The sequence below is a fragment of the Rhinoderma darwinii genome, chromosome 1 (genome assembly GCF_050947455.1).
Source record: "Rhinoderma darwinii isolate aRhiDar2 chromosome 1, aRhiDar2.hap1, whole genome shotgun sequence".
Taxonomy (NCBI): domain Eukaryota; kingdom Metazoa; phylum Chordata; class Amphibia; order Anura; family Rhinodermatidae; genus Rhinoderma; species Rhinoderma darwinii.
This window is the reverse complement of record NC_134687.1, coordinates 653,806,954-653,830,872: the sequence shown is the minus strand read 5'-3', so window position 1 is coordinate 653,830,872 and position 23,919 is coordinate 653,806,954. Positions and strand designations below refer to the sequence as shown.

Below are 23,919 nucleotides of genomic sequence, written 5' to 3'. Positions count from 1 at the left end.
GGAAATTTCTAAGTGACCCTAAACTTTTGAACGGTAGTGTAGATCGTTCTTTTTTTTACATATATTTTTTTTTTATATTTATATAGTTTTAACTTAGACCGTCCGTACTACTTACACGGCTTCTAATCTAACCCACCAGCTCACACTTATTTCATTACATTTGATTGTACTAATGATTTTAATGTAAATTTCTGTTACGTTTTCAAACTCTGACGACGTCACTGATCTTTGACCTATACAGATTTGGCGGTTTTTTTCTTCTGCTTTATCGGATATGCTGTGTATATAAGCTGTAACAATCAGTGTGATTTTGCTTGGCCTGATGAAGACATCAGTTCGATGTCGGAACGCGTAGCCTACCTACCAATAAAACATTTATTTATATACCTTGATTTTAAAACTTCATTATAGCAGCGCCGTTATAAGTCCTTATTTGGTCTTTTTCTCACATTACTCTGCAGTAACAATCCTCGTTTCCCGGATCGGACCTTGGCAGCAGCTATTCTTCTATTAACCCATGCACACATCAGAGTTGTGCTTGACCTAGCATAACTCCTGTAGGTGAGTTTATACCTCACCCTGTGCTTTCTTTTTGTTTTTTACCATTTTTATCTGCACTATTGTAGCGCCGTGCATTTTTTTTCACATTTTTTTCTTTTTCTCCCTTACAGAACACACAGTCGGGTATAGAAGCTGTATACTATATGATCACGCTGTGTTGCTGGTCAGGGAAGGGGGAGAAGCTGTATGATGATTGGACAGCGTCATACAGAAAACATTGCACCGCCCAGACTGAAAAGAAAGAGTCACCTCCTATTTGGCTATTAGAGCCAAAATAGTAGATTTCGAAAAATGCTCGTAACTTTGCAAATAATAAAAGTTTTTTTTAAACAAATCACAATGTAGTTATCAGCAGAAAAGCAGCTATTAGATTAGTTAGAGAATTAATAAACTAGTGACAGATCCTCTTTATAGAAGACATGTTCCAAAAGCTATTTAGTGTACAGCAGATTATAGCGTAGAACCGATTCCTGGATATTGAGGCCTAAGGTTGTAATATGGTAATATCCTGGACGTGTCCCCTTGTGACTTGTGTGCAGAGTTGGTGTGTGTGTGTGTGTGCAGAATTGGTGTGTGTGTGTGTGTGTGCAGAGTTGGTGTGTGTGTGTGTGTGTGTGTGTGTGTGTGTGCAGAGTTGGTGTGTGTGTGTGCAGAGTTGGTGTGTGTGTGTGTGTGTGTGGGTGTGTGTGTGTGTGTTGGTGTGTGTGTGTGTGTGTGTGTGTGTGTGTGAGTGTGTGTGAGTGTGTGTGTGTGCAGAGTTTGTGTGTGTGTGTGTGTGTGCGCACAGAGTTTGTGTGTGTGTGTGTGTGTGCGCACAGAGTTGGTGTGTGTGTGTGAGTGTGTGCAGAGTTGGTGTGTGTGTGTGTGTGTGTGCAGAGTTGGTGTGTGTGTGTGTGCAGAGTTGGTGTGTGTGTGCAGAGTTGGTGTGTGTGTGTGCAGAGTTGGTGTGTGTGTGTGCAGAGTTGGTGTGTGTGTGTGTGTGCAGAGTTGGTGTGTGTGTGTGTGTGTGCGCAGAGTGTGCGTGCGTGCGTGTGTGTTCTCCCCTAACCCTGGTCCTCCCTTTTCTACTGCTAAGATCAACCCCTTACCTGCCACACATACAAATCCTGCTAATCCCAACATTTCTTGTACGTCTTCTCCGGTCTCTTTACTGAGCGCTCTGGAATTCCTGGTCCGTGTGCAACAAACTCACCTTTATTCATGACTTATTCCTTTCTAACTCTCTCAACCTCCTGGCTCTTATGGAAACGTGGCTACACCTGTCTGACACAGATTCTCCTGCTGCTCTATCTTATGGTGGTCTCCATTTCTCCCAGACCTGAGAACAAGCAGGGTGGAGGAGTAGGCATACGGTACCCCAGACCAGAGAACAGGCAGGGTGGAGGAGTAAGCATACTGTACCCCAGACCAGAGAACAGGCAGGGTGGAGTAGAAGACATACTACTTCCACACACTGCACTTTCCAGGTCATTCCCCCCGTACCCTTACTCAAATTTCCATCCTTTGAAGTCCACACCCTCAGACTCTTTCGCCCATTCTTCCTCAGAGTGTCTACCGTCCCCATGGCTCACCTGGATCTTTTTGCTGCGTGGCTTCTACAATTCCTATACTCTGATACACACGCTCTCATCATGGGTGAGTTTAACATCCCCCTTGGTAGCCCAATCTCCCTCCCAGTTTCTATCTTTAGCCTCCTCCCTAGGCATTTCACAATTTACTAATTCCTCTACACATGAAGATGGGCATTCACTTGATCTGGTCCTCCTCCGACTCTGCTCAGTATCTGACTTCATTAACTCGCCTCTTCCGCTCTCTGATCACAACCTTCTCTCCTTTACCATCAAAAATTGCCTACCCATCAGACATACAGAAATCTACATGTCATTATCACTCAGCAACTACATTGTCCCCTATCTCTTCCATCTCCCGTCCAAATCTGGCTGCCAAACATTACAATAACAGTCTCAAAAATGCGTTGGATGAAGTAGCCCCACCAACACTCGGAACCACCTGACACAGACGACGACAACCATGACACACGCCTCAATCCCGCTTTCTTTAGCGGTGCTCGAGATGCGCCGAACGTCTGTGGAGAAAAATCACTCATCAGCTAATTTCCTCTATTACAAATTGATGCTCAAAACTCTGCCCTTCACCGCGCCAAACAAGTCTATGTCACCTCCTCATCCACACTAAATAATAATCCAAAACGACTCCCCTGATACTTTTCATTCCCTTACAATTTCTAAAGTGCAGACGCCGATCACAGATCTCAGTGCTGAAGACCTGGCCACTTATTTTAAAAAGTTCAAATTTACAACTTCCGGCATGATATCTCGCAGTCCCCTAGTAACATCGATCCTCTTCCCTCAACTTTACTTTCAGAATTTGACCCAATAACAGAAGAAGTCTCTCGGCTCCTCTCTTCTTCTCCTCATCCTACTACCTGCTCTAGTGACCCTATCCCCTCACACCTCGTGCAGTCTCTCTCCCAGTCTGTCACCGGTCAAATGACTAAAATATTTAACCTCTTTTTCTCTTCTGGAACCTTTCCCTCCTCTTTTACACATGCCATTATAAACCCATTACTAAAAAAAAAAAAAAATTTTGACCCGTCCTGCGCTGCTAACTACCGACCTGTCTCTAACCTCCCCTTCGTCTAAAATCTTCTCGAAAGCTTGGGCTACACTCGCCTTATCCACTATCTCTCCGATACCTCTATTCTTGACCCTTTACAATCTGGTTTCGCACTCCACAGAAACTGCCCTTACTGAAGTCTCATACGATCTGCTGACGGCTAAATCGAACGGCAAAAACCCTCGGATTCTTCTGGATCGCTCTGCAGCCTTTGACACTGTAGACCACCAACTCCTACTTAATATGCTCCACTATATTGGTCTTAAGGACATGGCTCGCTCTTGGTTTTCTTCCTATCTCTCTGACCGCTCGCTCAGGGTCTTTTGCTGGTTCTACTTCTCCTTTTCCCCTTTCTGTTGGGGTTCCTCAGGGATTAGTCCTAGGTCCTCTCCTCTTTTCTCTCTACACAGCCCCTATTAGACAAACCATCAGCAGATCTGGCTTCCAGTACCATCTGTACGCTGATGACCCAATTATAGACCTCTTCTCATGACATCACCGCCAAAACACAAGTGATTGGCTTTCTGCTGTCTCGAACATCATATCCTCGCTCTATCTGAAACGGAATCTCTCAAACTGAGCTCCTTGTGTTTCCACCTTCAGATAACCTCCCTAAACCGGATGTCTCCATCTCAGTGTCTGGCACTGCCATAACTCCCAGGCAGCACGCCCGCTGTCTTGGGGTCATTTTCTACTCAGATCTTTCCTTTACTTCACACATTCAATCCCTTACACGGTCCTGTCACTTTCACCTCAAAAATATCTCCAGAATCCACCCTTTTCTTACTGTAGAAACAGCCAAAACTCTCATTGTCACTCTGATTCACTCTCATCATGACTACTGCAACTCATTACTAATAGTCGTCCTCACACTAAACTGTCCCCTCTTCAATCTATCCTCAATGCAGGCTCATCTTTGACCAAACACTACACCCACGCCTCTACCCTGTGCCAGTCCCTGCACTAATTGCCCATTCCCTTCAGAATTAAATTCAAACTTATTACTCTCACCCACAAAGCTCTCCACAATGCTGCACTTCCTTACATCTCCTTACACCTCTACGTACTGCGAACCACCTTAGATTAACATCCTCCATAATCCGAACCTCCCATTCCCGTCTCAAAGATTTCTCTCATGCTGCACCAGTCCTCTGGAATGCACTACCCCAATCACATGAATTCCTAATATCCACAGTTTTAAGCAAGCCCTGAATACACATATTCAACAAGGCGTATAACATTCCCTAATCTGACTCCTTTACCTTGGCCCCCTTTTACATTAGTCATCAGAACTTGACCCCTTCATTCAGCCGTATCCCCAAGACTCCTTGAACCCTAATACACTCCACGTCTGTCATACACAGATATGCGCTGAGCCCGCACTATAACTGTGGGTGTCAGCTGTGTATTACAACTGACACTCAGACTAACGGCCAGGAACAGCGATCGCTAAAAACTTTATGTAACTATTTTGAACACTTTTTATTAGTTCCCCTAGGGGATTTGAACCAGAGATAGTTAGATCGTTGGTTCAATACTAATGCATCATAGAGTATTGTAATTTTTACAGGCTCCTGGTGCCCCTCCCAAAATCTGACATTAAGCCTAGTGAATGACCGGATTCATAGAACACCTTGTAGAGAACTTCTATGTGCAGTCACAGCTCCCTCAGCTCCTGCACTATGTATAACACATTGTCTGACGTGTTACTGTAATGTAGAACTAAGGAGGAACTCCACCTTAACAAACCTCCCAATTCACTTTCTAAATTCATTATTACTTACCTGTGGTAACACCTCCTGGAATTTCCTCCTCCACTTCACTCTTACCCGGTTGATCGCCCCTCATCCGCTCTTCTTCTGCTTCATCCTCCGCTTTAATATTAGTCAGACCTTCCCCCTGATTTCACATATGTAACAATTCAGTACAATACAGCAGAGAGTGCGAATAATCTTACAGATCAACATAAGAAACCACCAAAATCTATGACCGCAGGACCAAAAAGCTCCACACCCCCCTATATAGATCTGGTATAGGGCTCAGCTTCATCTACCTGATGATTCTCTGGGACATTGTGATTTTCCTCTGGACAGTCCTGGGAATACAGAGGACTGGGACATCTCTCTGGTGGATTTCTCCTACTGGATCCATCTGTGGGAAACACAAAGTGACTGAATACATGACTACTGTATATCTGTCTATATATCAGACACTTCTCTCTACACTTCTAGGTTTACTGATCAGAGCTGAGTTTACAATGTTGAGGTCCTCACTACCTGTGTGAAGGCCTTGAAAGACGCAGGCCTAAAGTAAACCGTTAGCTACCTGAGCGCACGGCGGGGCGCTGACATCTCCCTGCTCGGACATAGTATTTAATTGTATCTGCGTTCTATGGACGCGAATACACATGAAAGTGGCGGGTCACTGGGTGACTATTGTAAGCGTTCCGTGCAACCCAAAAAATTGTCAGGGTGTCAGAGGTCTTTCTAAACGGAATAGCCCCAAGTTTGATGACCTTTCTTGGTACTGCAATCCACCCATTCCCCTAATTACCTTGGTCGCCCTCCTCTGCACCTGTTCTAGTTCAGCCATGTCCTTCTTATACACAAGTGCCCAATATTCCACGTGTGGTCTGACTAGTTATTTGTATCTAGGCCTCTCTTGATGCATCCTATGATTCTATTTGCTTTGGCAGCAGCTGCCTGGCACTGGTTGCTAAAGTAAAGTTTACGGTCCACCACTTTATTGGCCCTGAAAGTCTTTCATGGCTTTGGTGCGGTCTAATAAACCTAGTGTATTTCTCTGTGCTACAACCAGCGGACAACAATCTGCTCTGAATAGTCTAATACAATAATACAACTTCTCCTGTAAGAAGCCGACGGGGGTGGTATAATCTACATTATCGGCGGATAATCACTTCTTAACCCCTCGGCACTGCAGCTATTTTTAGTTTTTTCATGTTTTCCTCCCCACCTTCATTTATTTTTCCATGAAAATAACCATATGAGGGTGTGTTTTTTGCTGGACACGTAGTTTTTAATAAAACTATTTAATGTACCATATAATGTACTGGGAAACTGAAAAACAATTCTTTGTGGGATGGAATTGGGAAAAAACAATTCCATTGTTTTTTGGGTTTCGTTGTCATGGCGACGCCCGTGCAGTAAAAGTGACATAACGTCATTCTGCGGGTCGATACGATTATGGCGATAGCAGCCGTATGGAGTGGGCTCAGCCCATGGGTCCGCTCCATACGTCACCCACACTCCATGACGTACAGTGTTGTCATGGTGCGGCAAGTGGTTAAAGAGCATCTGTCATCAAAATGTGTTTATTATAACCCAATTGTGGTGTAACGAGGAAGGAGCTCTGTGGATTTTTAGGGCAGAGTTTTTGATAAAATGATTTGCAGCCGTTATTTTAGACCTGCAGGGGTTCTCAGTTTTGTGAACTACTAGTCTAAAACCGGTCATAAACTCTAGATGTCAGGTGAACTATCGTTCCTCGCCTCCTCCATGTACATGAACGCTCGGTTGGGTGTTTATGCGTCTTCAATAGGGGAAAGTCGCTGCCAAACTCCTCTGATAGTGACTTATCTACTAAGAAAAGGAACCGGCATGTTGAAATTCCACAGCCCGATCCATATCTCTCCTGACATGTGCCATCCCGGGAGAGATGGGGAGTCGCCACATACATTAGAAAAACAGCAGGTCCAGCCTACATACATCTAATGTGTATGACCAGCTTAGCACACTGGCGGAGAGTGATGACCGGCAGTAACATACACCTGGTATGACTGCCCATCCTCCACACTACAGACGAGCGGCAGGTCACAGAATATGATTGTTTCTCCCCACGAATGTGCACAGACGTGTAAAGATTTACAGCAGGTGATCGCAAGGTCTGTGGGGGGCTGATATTAACCCCTTCCAGCATCGCTCCTCACATGTTCAACACGGACAGGAGATTAAGCTAGGAACGTGTGTTTGGAGCTCAGGCATCGGCCCCATCAGGAACGTCTGTCACACCCTCAGATTTTATGAGCAGGATCAAAAAGGAAAAACGGTCAATCATTCTGTGTGGGTGCGGGAAGCAGGACTCACAGGCTTTCTCTAGGAGTCCTGGCAGCATTAAGACGGGAACTGGTCAGTTGGTTTGGAGACATTAGACCCCCAGCATGTCATTACGTAGATGGAGTTTAGTGTTCCAAACCTGCACACGTCAAAACCCTCCGTTTCCGCATTAGAACTTACAAGTTACTGAGAGGAGTCCAGGAGAGAAGTCCGACGGCAATGAGCGCATGAGAGTTACACACATGAAGCCGTGGATGGTACAGCTCGCTTTACTGCGCTCGTACGTACAGTGTACTGCTCTAGGATTTATTTGTACAAAAAGACAAAATCTGTCTGGTGAATGGAGCGCTCTGGATTTATTGGACATATACAGGAAACATAAGAATCTAACGTGATGTGAAAAGAGACGAAATTGTGGAGCTCCTACATTACATGTCACTGTACACACGTGTATATGTACTGAACATGACGCTATCAAGACTTCAACATGGCCGCCAGTCCAGCCTGTGCCCCCAGTAATGCCAAACATATATCTGTCTCTTCTTACCTTGTGATGTGCGCGGCCGGTAGTCCTCCATCATGACCTCCTCGTACAGATCCTTGTGTCCTTCTAGATACTCCCACTCCTCCATGGAGAAATAGACAGTGACATCCTGACACCTTATAGGAACCTGACAGACACAATAATACAGTCATCACCCAGAAACCTCCAGTGCTGTTACTGTAGAATTTCCCAGCATTCCCAGCAGTGTCACCTCTCCAGTCAGCAGCTCAGTCATCTTGTAGATCAGTTCTAAGATCTTCTTCTCATGTATCCGGGAGTGAGGGGGAGGCTCTGTGATGGGACTACTGCTCCATCCTCCTGACTCATGGATGATGGGAGTCGTACAGTCACCCGATGTCTTCTTCACTATTGTGTACTCCTGTGTATGGAGAGAGACACTTAGAGAACTGAACACAGTATTCCCACCTCAGTAGAAGGAGGGAGATTGTGACCCCGCTGTATAGAGCTCCAGTGACCCCACATCTGTAATACTGGAGACCTCACCCACAAAAAGACATTGAGAAAATAGAACGAGGCCAAAACTAAAAAGGAAATAATATTGGGGGGACTAGATGGACCATGTGCTCTCCTCCTGCCGTCATCTTCTATGTTTCTATATAGATGTCATCCTGATCCTCCTGGTTCCTTGTCATTCTCATTGCTCTACAACATTACTATTGCTGCATTGGTGACATGACACATAACTGACCATATTGGTCGCTGACCTTCAGCTTTTCTGCTGGTGGCTTCTTGACGTCACTTGGAAGGTCTGGACGCTGTTATACAGGACACCGGATTCTTCCTATCACTTTCTATTATGTATTGTCCCTTCCCTATGTGTGACTAGTTCTATAATGTAGAAAAGTTTACCTCTCCGCTCAACAGGTACATGATCTCCAAGGTGAAGTCTAATATTCTTCTGCTCATCTCATTCCTGTCCTTGTCCATCCTTGGTGGGTCACTCAGGAGAAGGAACGTTGTGGAGGAGAAGATGAGAAAACTGGAGGAACTGGAGGATCTAGTACTGCAGACGTCTTTATGAAGAAAGGAGAAGATGGAGATCATACAGGGGACAACATCATGTGTGACATACAGAACCTCACTTATTCATCATTGAGAGAAACATCTTCTCAGAGCCGTCACCACATGGAATAAAGGGGTATTCCCAACACGGACATTTCTCCCCAGGATATGCCAGAAATGTCTGATAGATGCGGCTCTACCTCTGGCCGTGCTCGGCTGTTTCTGGACCTCCTATACAAGTGAATGGAGAGAGTCGTGCATATGTGTGGTCACCTCTCCATTCATTCTCCACCTGGATGTAGTCATCACCTCACCAGGCGGGTCGGTAGGATTACCACACACACTGCCCCCTGTAGATATTACCACACACTGCTCCCCGTAGATATTACCACACACACTGCTCCCTGTAGATATTACCACACGCTGCTCCCTGTAGATATTACCACACGCTGCTCCCTGTAGATATTACCACACACACACTGCTCCCCGTAGATATTACCACACGCTGCTCCCTGTAGATATTACCACACACTGCTCCCTGTAGATATTACCACACACACTGCTCCCTGTAGATATTACCACACACGCTGCTCCCTGTATATATTACCACACACACTGCCCCCTGTAGATATTACCACACGCTGCTCCCTGTAGATATTACCACACACGCTGCTCCCTGTAGATATTACCACACAAGCTGCTTCCTGTAGATATTACCACACACACTGCTCCCCGTAGATATTACCACACACACTGCTCCCCGTAGATATTACCTCTCACACTGCTCCCCGTAGATATTACCACACACACTGCTCCCCGTAGATATTACCACACACACTGCTCCCTGTATATATTACCACACACACTGCTCCCCGTAGATATTACCACACACACTGCTCCCTGTATATATTACCACACACTGCTCCCTGTAGATATTACCACACACGCTGCTCCCTGTATATATTACCACACACGCTGCTCCCTGTAGATATTACCACACACTGCTCCCTGTAGATATTACCACACACACTGCTCCCTGTAGATATTACCACACACGCTGCTCCCTGTAGATATTACCACACACGCTGCTCCCTGTAGATATTACCACACACGCTGCTCCCTGTAGATATTACCACACACGCTGCTCCCTGTAGATATTACCACACACACAGCCCCCTGTATATATTACCACACACGCCGCCCCCTGTAGATATTACCACACACGCCGCTCCCTGTATATATTACCACACACGCTGCTCCCTGTAGATATTACCACACACACTGCTCTGTGTAGATATTACCACACACACTGCTCCCTGTAGATATTACCACATACGCTGCTCCCTGTAGATATTACCACACACACTGCCCCCTGTAGATATTACCACACACACTGCTCCCTGTATATATTACCACACACACTGCTCCCTGTATATATTACCACACACACTGCTCCCTGTAGATATTACCACACACACTGCTCCCTGTAGATATTACCACACACACTGCTCCCTGTAGATATTACCACACACGCACACACACACTGCCCCCTGTATATATTACCACACACTGCAACCTGTAGATATTACCACACACACTGCTCCCTGTAGATATTACCACACACACTGCCCCCTGTAGATATTACCACACACTGCTCCCTGTAGATATTACCACACACACTGCTCCCTGTAGATATTACCACACACGCTGCTCCCTGTATATATTACCACACACACTGCTCCCTGTAGATATTACCACACACACTGCTCCCTGTATATATTACCACACACACACACTGCCCTCTGTAGATATTACCACACACGCTGCTCCCTGTAGATATTACCACACACGCTGCTCCCTGTAGATATTACCACACACACAGCTCCCTGTATATATTACCACACACACAGCTCCCTGTATATATTACCACACACACCGCTCCCTGTAGATATTACCACACACGCCGCTCCCTGTATATATTACCACACACGCCGCTCCCTGTAGATATTACCACACACTGCTCCCTGTAGATATTACCACACACACTGCTCCCTGTAGATATTACCACACACACTGCTCCCTGTAGATATTACCACACACACTGCTCCCTGTATATATTACCACACACGCTGCTCCCTGTATATATTACCACACACGCTGCTCCCTGTAGATATTACCACACACACACTGCTCCCTGTAGATATTACCACACACACTGATCCCTGTATATATTACCACACACACTGCTCCCTGTATATATTACCACACACACTGCTCCCTGTATATATTACCACACACGCTGCTCCCTGTATATATTACCACACACGCTGCTCCCTGTATATATTACCACACACGCTGCTCCCTGTAGATATTACCACACACGCTGCTCCCTGTAGATATTACCACACACACAGCTCCCTGTAGATATTACCACACACACAGCTCCCTGTAGATATTACCACACACACAGCTCCCTGTAGATATTACCACACACACAGCTCCCTGTAGATAAAACCACACACACTGCTCCCTGTAGATATTACCACACACACAGCTCCCTGTAGATATTACCACACACACACTGCTCCCTGTAGATATTACCACACACACACTGCTCCCTGTAGATATTACCACACACACACTGCTCCCTGTAGATATTACCACACACACTGCTCCCTGTAGATATTACCACACACACTGCTCCCTGTAGATATTACCACACACACTGCTCCCTGTAGATATTACCACACACACTGCCCCATGTAGATATTACCACACACACTGCCCCCTGTAGATATTACCACACACGCTGCTCCCTGTAGATATTACCACACACACAGCTCCCTGTAGATATTACCACACACACAGCTCCCTGTAGATATTACCACACACACAGCTCCCTGTAGATATTACCACACACACAGCTCCCTGTAGATATTACCACACACACTGCTCCCTGTAGATATTACCACACACACTGCTCCCTGTAGATATTACCACACACACTGCCCCCTGTAGATATTACCACACACACTGCCCCATGTAGATATTACCACACACACTGCCCCATGTAGATATTACCACACACACTGCCCCCTGTAGATATTACCACACACACTGCTCCCTGTAGATATTACCACACACACTGCCCCCTGTAGATATTACCACACACACTGCCCCATGTAGATATTACCACACACACTGCTCCCTGTAGATATTACCACACACACTGCCCCCTGTAGATATTACCACACACACAGCTCCCTGTAGATATTACCACACACACTGCTCCCTGTAGATATTACCACACACACAGCTCCCTGTAGATATTACCACACACACTGCCCCCTGTACATATTACCACACACACTGCTCCCTGTAGATATTACCACACACACTGCTCCCTGTAGATATTACCACACACACTGCCCCCTGTAGATATTACCACACACACTGCCCCATGTAGATATTACCACACACTGCCCCCTGTAGATATTACCACACACGCTGCTCCCTGTAGATATTACCACACACGTTGCTCCCTGTATATATTACCACACACACACTGCTCTCTGTAGATATTACCACACACACTGCCCCATGTAGATATTACCACACACGCTGCTCCCTGTAGATATTACCACACACACTGCTCCCTGTAGATATTACCACACACGCTGCTCCCTGTAGATATTACCACACACACTGCTCCCTGTAGATATTACCATACACGCTGCTCCCTGTAGATATTACCACACACACTGCTCCCTGTAGATATTACCACACACTGCTCCCTGTATATATTACCACACACACTGCTCCCTGTAGATATTACCACACACACTGCTCCCTGTATATATTACCACACACGCTGCTCCCTGTAGATATTACCACACACGCTGCCCCCTGTAGATATTACCACACACACTGCTCCCTGTAGATATTACCACACACACTGCCCCCTGTAGATATTACCACACACGCTGCCCCCTGTAGATATTACCACACACGCTGCTCCCTGTATATATTACCACACACGCTGCTCCCTGTATATATTACCACACACGCTGCCCCCTGTAGATATTACCACACACTGCCCCCTGTAGATATTACCACACACACTGCTCCCTGTAGATATTACCACAAACACAGCCCCCTGTAGATATTACCACACACACTGCTCCCTGTAGATATTACCACACACACTGCTCCCTGTAGATATTACCACACACGCTGCTCCCTGTAGATATTACCACACACACTGCTCCCTGTATATATTACCACACACACTGCTCCCTGTAGATATTACCACACACGCTGCTCCCTGTAGATATTACCACACACTGCCCCCTGTAGATATTACCACACACACTGCTCCCTGTATATATTACCACACACACTGCCCCCTGTATATATTACCACACACGCTGCTCCCTGTAGATATTACCACACACGCTGCTCCCTGTAGATATTACCACACACACTGCTCCCTGTAGATATTACCACACACACTGCCCCCTGTAGATATTACCACACACACTGCTCCCTGTATATATTACCACACACACTGCTCCCTGTATATATTACCACACACACTGATCCCTGTAGATATTACCACACACACTGCTCCCTGTATATATTACCACACACACTGCTCCCTGTATATATTACCACACACGCTGCTCCCTGTAGATATTACCACACACACTGCTCCCTGTAGATATTACCACACACACTGTTCCCTGTAGATATTACCACACACGCTGCTCCCTGTAGATATTACCACACACTGCTCCCTGTATATATTACCACACACTGCTCCCTGTAGATATTACCACACACACTGCTCCCTGTAGATATTACTACACACACTGCTCCCTGTAGATATTACCACACACTGCTCCCTGTAGATATTACCACACACGCTGCTCCCTGTAGATATTACCACACACACTGCTCCCTGTATATATTACCGCACACGCTGCTCCCTGTAGATATTACCACACGCTGCTCCCTGTAGATATTACCACACACTGCTCCCTGTATATATTACCACACACGCTGCTCCCTGTATATATTACCACACACGCTGCTCCCTGTATATATTACCACACACACTGCCCCCTGTATATATTACCACACACGCTGCTCCCTGTATATATTACCACACACACTGCCCCCTGTAGATATTACCACACACACTGCTCCCTGTAGATATTACCACACACTGCTCCCTGTAGATATTACCACACACACTGCTCCCTGTAGATATTACCACACACACTGCCCCCTGTAGATATTACCACACACGCTGCCCCCTGTAGATATTACCACACACACACTGCTCCCTGTAGATACTACCACACACACTGATCACTCTACATATTACCACACACGCTGCTCCCTGTATATATTACCACACACGCTGCTCCCTGTAGATATTACCACACACACTGCTCCCTGTAGATATTACCACACACGCTGCTCCCTGTATATATTACCACACACGCTGCTCCCTGTAGATATTACCACACACACTGCTCCCTGTAGATATTACCACACACACTGCTCCCTGTAGATATTACCACACACGCTGCTCCCTGTATATATTACCACACACGCTGCTCCCTGTAGATATTACCACACGCTGCTCCCTGTAGATATTACCACACACTGCTCCCTGTATATATTACCACACACGCTGCTCCCTGTATATATTACCACACACGCTGCTCCCTGTATATATTACCACACACGCTGCTCCCTGTAGATATTACCACACGCTGCTCCCTGTAGATATTACCACACACTGCTCCCTGTATATATTACCACACACGCTGCTCCCTGTATATATTACCACACACGCTGCTCCCTGTATATATTACCACACACGCTGCTCCCTGTATATATTACCACACACACTGTTCCCTGTAGATATTACCACACACACACTGCTCCCTGTAGATATTACCACACACACTGCTCCCTGTAGATATTACCACACACGCTGCTCCCTGTAGATATTACCACACACGCTGCTCCCTGTAGATATTACCACACACGCTGCTCCCTGTAGATATTACCACACACGCTGCTCCCTGTATATATTACCACACACGCTGCTCCCTGTAGATATTACCACACACACTGCTCCCTGTAGATATTATCACACACGCTGCTCCCTGTAGATATTACCACACACACTGTTCCCTGTAGATATTACCACACACGCTGCTCCCTGTAGATATTACCACACACGCTGCTCCCTGTATATATTACCACACACACTGCTCCCTGTAGATATTACCACACACACTGCTCCCTGTATATATTATCACACACGCTGCCCCCTGTAGATATTACCACACACACTGCCCCCTGTAGATATTACCACACACACTGCTCTCTGTAGATATTACCACACACGCTGCTCCCTGTAGATATTACCACACACACTGTTCCCTGTAGATAGCACCACACACACTGCTCACTGTAGATATTACCACACACGCTGCTCCCTGTAGATATTACCACACACACTGCTCCCTGTAGATATTACCACACACACTGCTCCCTGTAGATATTACCACACACACTGCTCCCTGTATATATTACCACACACACTGCTCCCCGTAGATATTACCACACACGCTGCTCCCTGTAGATATTACCACACACGCTGCTCCCTGTAGATATTACCACACACGCTGCTCCCTGTAGATATTACCACACACACTGCTCCCTGTAGATATTACCACACACTGCTCCCTGTATATATTACCACACACACTGCTCCCTGTAGATATTACCACACACACTGCTCCCTGTATATATTACCACACACACTGCTCCCTGTATATATTACCACACACACTGCTCCCTGTAGATATTACCACACACACTGCTCCCTGTAGATATTACCACACACACTGCTCCCCGTAGATATTACCACACACGCTGCTCCCTGTAGATATTACCACACACGCTGCTCCCTGTATATATTACCACACACACTGCTCCCTGTATATATTACCACACACACTGCTCCCTGTAGATATTACCACACACGCTGCTCCCTGTAGATATTACCACACACACTGCTCCCTGTAGATATTACCACACACTGCTCCCTGTAGATATTACCACACACACACTGCTCCCTGTATATATTACCACACACACTGCTCCCTGTAGATATTACCACACACACTGCTCCCTGTAGATATTACCACACACACTGCCCCCTGTAGATATTACCACACACTGCTCCCTGTATATATTACCACACACACTGCTCCCTGTAGATATTACCACACACACTGCTCCCTGTAGATATTACCACACACACTGCTCCCTGTAGATATTACCACACACGCTGCTCCCTGTAGATATTACCACACACGCTGCTCCCTGTATATATTACCACACACGCTGCCCCCTGTATATATTACCACACACACTGCTCCCTGTATATATTACCACACACGCTGCCCCCTGTATATATTACCACACACACTGCCCCCTGTAGATATTACCACACACGCTGCTCCCTGTAGATATTACCACACACGCTGCTCCCTGTATATATTACCACACACACTGCCCCCTGTAGATATTACCACACACACTGCTCCCTGTAGATATTACCACACACACTGCTCCCTGTATATATTACCACACACACTGCTCCCTGTATATATTACCACACACACTGCTCCCTGTAAATATTACCACACACACTGCTCCCTGTAAATATTACCACACACACTGCTCCCTGTAGATATTACCACACACACTGTTCCCTGTAGATATTACCACACACACTGCTCCCTGTAGATATTACCACACACACTGCTCCCTGTAGATATTACCACACACACTGCTCCCTGTAGATATTACCACACACGCTGCTCCCTGTAGATATTACCACACACACTGCTCCCTGTAGATATTACCACACACTGCTCCCTGTATATATTACCACACACACTGCTCCCTGTAGATATTACCACACACACTGCTCCCTGTAGATATTACCACACACACTGCTCCCTGTATATATTACCACACACGCTGCTCCCTGTATATATTACCACACACACTGCTCCCTGTAGATATTACCACACACACTGCTCCCTGTAGATATTACCACACACACTGCTCCCTGTAGATATTACCACACACACTGCTCCCTGTATATATTACCACACACACTGCTCCCTGTATATATTACCACACACGCTGCTCCCTGTAGATATTACCACACACACTGCTCCCTGTAGATATTACCACACACACTGCTCCCTGTATATATTACCACACACACTGCTCCCTGTAGATATTACCACACACTGCTCCCTGTAGATATTACCACACACTGCTCCCTGTAGATATTACCACACACGCTGCTCCCTGTAGATATTACCACACACACTGCTCCCTGTAGATATTACCACACACACTGCTCCCTGTAGATATTACCACACACGCTGCTCCCTGTAGATATTACCACACACACTGCTCCCTGTAGATATTACCACACACACTGCTCCCTGTATATATTACCACACACACTGCCCCCTGTACATATTACCACACACGCTGCTCCCTGTAGATATTACCACACACGCTGCTCCCTGTAGATATTACCACACACACTGTTCCCTGTAGATCCGCGAATGTCCCACTGAATTTGAGACGATTGGGAAATATATAGCGAATATTATGTCATTACAAAATACGACTCGTCCAACAAAACACCCGACCACTACAAAGACCAGAAATAACAACTTACCCCCAAAGAGGCCGGCACCGAAGGGGTTAAATCTCTGCTAGGGGTGACTGATAACAGAGAGAACACCCGACCAGCGCTGCTTTCTGCCTCATTCACGGCGATACCTGAAGGACCTGTGATGACGTCACCCCCACATGACCGGGACAGGAGGGGCGGGGCTCTGTGACGGGGCGGAGCTGCAAATACGCGTATGAGGGGCGGAATTCAGTCCTGGTCACATGGTGGTGACGTGGTAGATGGAGGACATGTGACGATATCATGATAATGTGACCGCGGCATCAGGGGCGGAGCATAGAAGTGGAAAAATTGAGCGACGTATGAAGGACATGTGACGAGAAACGGGTGACAAGAGGGGCGGAGCTCTGTCTTATCCCGGTCACGTGGTGGGGACGTCATCAAAGGTCCTTCAGCAGTCGTTTATGAGGTGGAGCAGCGCTGGGCGGGTGTTCATGAATTTCGGTCACCGCTTTTGTTTACTGTTCGCGTTGTTATTAGTCAGGAGATTTCCCATAATGCAGTAGTAAGGTTACATGAGGTCATTTCTGTCCGGTTTTGTTGCGTTTTTGTCCGGCAAAGTGTTGGTGATTATTATTAGCGCTGTAAATATGAAATACAGGAGGGTTTAACCCCTTGGTGACATCAGATCTATAGTATTACGTTGGACGTGCACCGTCACCCTAGAAGGAGCGGAGCCGGCACCGTACACGGCTTCTGACAACCGGACGCCGCTCAATCCCGGCTGTTTAACCCCTCAGATGCTGTGATGAATAGCGACCGCGTCATCTGATCAGTTAGTAATAGCGGCTTCCTCTGAAGAAACTGCGCGATGCCGACCGGTTACCATAGTAATACATTGTAATATGTTTTTTTGTTTTTTTTACAATAAACGATGTAAACATTAAAAATAAGTAACAGAAGGAACCGAGCAACTCTAGATGTGATATATTGTGCATTCAGGAGTCGCATTTACCGGCTAAAGATGTCCATCTCCTTAACCCCTTCAGGACTGAGCCTGTTTTGGCCTTGTGGACACAGATGATTTTTTTCAAATCTGACGTGTCACTTTATGTGGTAATAACTCCGGAATGCTTTTACCGATCCAAGCCATTCTGAGATTTTCTTGTGACACTTTGTACTTTATGTTAGTGAAAAAATTTGGTCGATAATATTGGTATTTATTTCTGAAAAACCCCACAATTTTGAAAAAATTAGCAAAAATTAGCATTTTTCTCAATTTAAGGGTATGTTCACACGGCCTATTTACGGACGTAATTCGGGCGTTTTTGCCCCGAATTACGTCTGAAAATAGCGCCTCAATAGCGCTGACAAACATCTGCCCATTGAAAGCAATGGGCAGACGTTTGTCTGTTCACACGAGGCGTATATTTACGCGCCGCTGTCAAATGACGGCGCGTAAATAGACGCCCGCGTCAAAGAAGTGACCTGTCACTTCTTTGGCCGTAATTGGAGCCGTTATTCATTGACTCCAATGAATAGCAGCGCTAATTACGGCCGTAATTGACGCGGCGTTCAAGCGCCTGCACATGCCGGTACGGCTGAAATTACGGGGATGTTTTCAGGCTGAAACATCCCCGTAATTTCAGCTGTTACGGACGCCCTCGTGTGAACATACCCTTAGTGTATTTGCTTGTAAAACAGATAGTAATACCACACAAAATACTCACTAGTTAACATCCCCCATATGTCTACTTTGTTTGCATCGTTTTTTTTACGTCCTTTTATTTTTCTTGGACGTTACAAGGCTTTGAACTTTAGCAGCAATTTCTCATATTTTCAAGAAAATTTCAAGAAGGCTATTTTTACAGGGACCAGTTCAGTTCTGAAGTGGCATTGAGGGCCTTATACATTAGGAAGTCCCCATAAATCACCCCATTTTGAAAACTGCACCCCTCAAAGTATCCAAAACAGCATTCAGAAAGTGTTTTAACCCTTTAGGCATTTTACAGGAAATAAAGGGAGCCATTCCATTCACTATAGCGTACGCCATCTGTGTGGGAACGGCGCATGCGCCGCTCCCACACAGTCCAAAAGGAAGGTCTTCGGTCGAGCGACATCCGGCGCCATTTTCATGTGGACCGGAAGCCGCGGCCGGACAGTAAGATGACTACTTCCAGTCGCGGCTTCCGGACATATGTTCAGAAGCAAGGACTAGGAGCGGAGGGATCGGAGGCAGCAGCGGCGGCAGGAGCAGGTAAGTTATGTGTGTGTATGTTCGTGTTATACTGTGTGATTACCACTGTATCTAATCCTCCTACACTGTATATTCGTTCAAAAAATGGCGGCACACAGTGTAGGAGGTTTGAACATTCGACCCCCTCCTTTCTCCTGGCACTAGCCAGGATAAAGAAGGGGGGATTGTTTGAGGACACTAGAGCGAATGTGTCTTCTCCAATTTTTTGCACCATAAAGCAAGGTGGTTGCTTTACCACATGCCAATGCTGCAATTTTGGGAATTGCTCCCTCTAGTGACCAGCACATGGAAATGTTATAAATTAGAATCTAATTTATAATATTTCCTGACTTGTGAAAAAATTAGAACAATGTGTAATCGTTTGTATACTGTTTAACTAAAAAAAATAATATATATTTTTCTAGCGACACATTCCCGTTAATAGATCCTCAAGGCTGGTATATAATCTTAGTGTGTAAATTGGATTCAGTTACGTACACTATTGTTTCAATATATGCTCCTAACAAACGACAAGTCCCGTTTTATTACTAAAATTATAGCCAAAGCTAAAAATGTGCAACAAGGAGCCTTGCTAATTTGTGGAGATTTTAATATAGTAATTCATAACAGATTAGATAGATCTAACTCAGGGCAGAAGTTTGGATATAGAGTCCTTGGTATCAGGGGAATATTTACATGATATGTGCCGTTATCAACACGCCTCTGAAAGGGATTTCACTTTCTTTTCAGCACCCCACAGGGTATATTCCAGGATAGATTTTTTTCTTGGTAGATAGGGAGATTTTACTAAACTCTGAAAAAAGTGACATTGGTGTTATTACATGGTCGGACCATGCTCCTATTTCCCTAACCCTGATGGAAAAATACAGTGTGTCCTTTAGAGCCCCATGGAAATTGAACACGTTTCTCTTGAAGTCTCGGCTTAATCAAGATTCTATACGTGCAGCATTAATAGAGTTCTTAAGACCTTTTATTTCAATATGATAAAAATGTAAAATGCCTCAAATTGAATTTTTATGCACAAGGGGATAGGCCTGGTAAACTTCTGTCCAGGAGAGTAAAAGTCCAAACAGGTAGATCAAAAATTCAATACCTATCCCTTCCGAATGGTCAGAAGATGTATGACCCTCAAAAGATTGCAGATTCCTTCGCAGACTATTATAGTCGATTTATATAATCTAAAAGATGATTCTTCTTTACCACACGTTTAGCCAAACTTAATTAAAGAGTTTTTGTCGGAGATTACTCTTCCACAGTTATCTGAGTCGCAACTAGGTAGTTTAAATGAGCCAATTTCAGAGACTGAAATAAAAAGGGTAGTGATGGGATTAAAACCTAACAAAGCTCCGGGTCCAGACGGGCTTCCTAATGAGTACTTTAACCCCTTCCTGCCGGATCACGTACAGTAACGTCAAGAAAACTGGCGTCTTACCGCATTTTCACGTTACTGTACGTTATGGAGATGAAGCTGGCTCAGGAGCTGAGCCAGTGACATCACCGCCGGGTGACAGCTGTATGTTACAGCTGGCACCCTGAGGTATCGGGCAGGACCGGAGCTAGCCTCCGATCCGACCGATTAACCCCTCACATGCTGCGTTCAATAGAGATCGCAGCATGTGAGGAGTTTATAGCCACCGGCACCCCAGCAACGTGATCGCTGGGTTGCCGGTGGCTGCAAAGGCGATCGGAGGGCTAATGCTTACCTCCCGGTGCGCCAGTAAATCCTCCTATGCCCCGTCGTCGGCGGGGCCCAGGAGGCTTCCGGTACCATCGGCAAGATGGCGCCGGCTCAGCTTCCGGCTCAGAAGATGAGCCGGCGTCATCAGCAGTGGGTGTCCGCTATATGTTACTGCGGACACCCCGATCTATCGCCAGGAACCGGAGCTAGCTCAGATTCCTGGCATTAACCCCTTCGATGCAGCGATCCATTGTGATCGCTGCATCCTAGAGGTTTGTAGAAAATCGGCAGCCTTGCCATGCGATGGCAAGGCTGGCGACTGTTACTATGGCAACAGGAGCCCTAACAATGGACTCCTGTCTGCCATTACGTAAGCTGATTAGGCCCCGCCCAAAGGCGGAGCCTGATCGGCTTGCTGTCAGTGAACAACTGACAGTTCCAATACATTGCACTACATAGGTAGTTCAATGTATTAGAACATCAAACAAACAGTTGGACATTAAAGTCCCCTAGTGGGACTAAAGAAAAGTGTAAAAAAAGTAAAAATAAAAGTTGTAAAACATACAATAAAAAGTTTCAAACAACACAAAACACAATCGCCCTTTTTCACTTATCAAGTCATTTATTATAGAAAAAAATAATAAAGCCATACATATTTGGTATTGCAGCGATAAGATATATATCGCATATTTAAAAAACAAAAACCTCCACAATATACTAAGCCCATACCTTCCCCATCCCACCCCCTTATGTAGCTCGCAGGTCCCCAACCTTGCGAACTTCAAAACTTTGCAATACTTTTCCCCCACCCACCTACTCCTCCATCAGTTACAAACATAATTCAAAAATAAAAAAGAGCATTCAATACTCCTCTCCCACCCACATACTCCTAGATCAGCTATTAACATAATTTATGTTCAGCAAGACCAAAGGAGGAAAAAAATAGAAATACAAAAATGATTTAAACAGATCAGGAAAGCATTTTCCCCCTAGAAAAATTATAGTTGTATCTTTTTGGAGTCCATCCAGGAAACTGCCTCCTCTGTAGAATAAAAAAAAACCTGCGGTTTTCATAAACGACTCTTAGCCTAGTTGGAAAAAGCAGTGAATACTGCAGGCCTGCCTTCCTCAGCCTGTTCTTGACCTCGATGAATGTTCCTTGAGAATAGTCTGGATAGAGGGTTATTCTAGCTCCATTATGAGTGAGATCTGAGGCAGATCTTGCTTTCCGCAGGATAATGTCTCGGTCTCCAGCCCTCAGAAATGTAACTAATGGTGGTCTCGGTGGAGCCCCTGGTGGTCTAGGTTTCAATGGTAGCCTATGGGCTCTCTCAACTGAGAACGTATTTTACAAAGTGCTTTCCCCAAATTTACCCAGGAACCAGGACTTGATGAATTGTACACAGTCTGCACCCTCAGAGTTCTCAGGAAAGCCAACCAAACGTATATTAGCTCTGGACGACTTCTCTTCCATATCAGTCACTTTATCAGATATGACACTGATTAGAATGTTTCAGCGCTAACACTTCTTTTTGTAAACTCACAATCGAGTCTTCAGCGTCTGATATACTGACTTGAGTTGTATCCATCCTCACATTTCTTTTAGAGAGATCATCTCTTATCAGAGTAACATCTGATCTAATGCCCCCCCCCCCCCCTCATTTGAAGAGCAAGACCAGCCACTTTGGCCTCTTCCATTTTCCTCAGGGTACACAGAATTTCAGTAAGAACTGTAGTCCATCCCCCCGTTCTGAGCCCATTTCTGCTCTCTATCTCAGGACCGGGGAGGTTTTTTAAAAGATTATTTTGGGCTTACAGGATCCCCACCTCCTTCTCCTCTTTTAGATTGCAAAGAGTTAATAAGAGTAGGGGAAGTTGTGGGTGAACCTAAGAAATTGTCAATTTTAGATGATTTTAAGGGGGCACCCCCACTTATCCATCCTTACACTGCCTCCTCAGGATTTTTTTCTTGGTGGCATACTATCCCAGACTTTCCACCTCAATCGGAAATTCAGGCAGATTAAGTAACCCAGGTCCTAGATATTCAGCTAAAGGCCAGTACACTCAGGTCAGCCACTGTAGTAAGGTGATCATCCAGGATAGGTTTTACTTTATACTAACTAGAATGGTTCTATATGTATAACCAAAGTAGGCACTCCCAGGAGATAAGCAGGTGAAGATGGAGAGTACGTTAATAAGTACAAGACAATGGCAGAGGGGTATGACAAGCAAAAAAACATGAATCTTCAGGCCAATACCACCTCAGTATAGCCACATTGTCCCTCTGATAATAGAATATATATATATATATAAGTATCTTCCAACGTACCTCATAGCCCGATCCCTACCATACCTCTCCAAGGGTTAACTCCATCAGTATTGAGGATGGATCAGTTA

The 23,919-nt window shown here is 45.5% G+C and overlaps 1 protein-coding gene across 1 annotated transcript in view; it reads right to left on the bottom strand.

Moving 5' to 3' along the window:
- LOC142659347 (uncharacterized) overlaps positions 1-17,725 on the bottom strand; it is a 50,974-nt gene extending 33,249 nt beyond the window's left edge. The window contains exons 1-6 of the mRNA XM_075835445.1: positions 17,633-17,725; positions 8,686-8,849; positions 8,027-8,194; positions 7,819-7,942; positions 5,252-5,349; positions 4,983-5,097 (exon numbers count right to left, since the gene is read on the bottom strand). Of these exons, the coding sequence (XP_075691560.1) occupies positions 4,983-5,097; positions 5,252-5,349; positions 7,819-7,942; positions 8,027-8,194; positions 8,686-8,763 (583 nt within the window). The 5' untranslated portion in view covers positions 8,764-8,849; positions 17,633-17,725. The remainder of the gene's footprint in view (positions 1-4,982; positions 5,098-5,251; positions 5,350-7,818; positions 7,943-8,026; positions 8,195-8,685; positions 8,850-17,632) is intronic.
- Between the last annotated feature and the right edge of the window lie 6,194 nt (positions 17,726-23,919).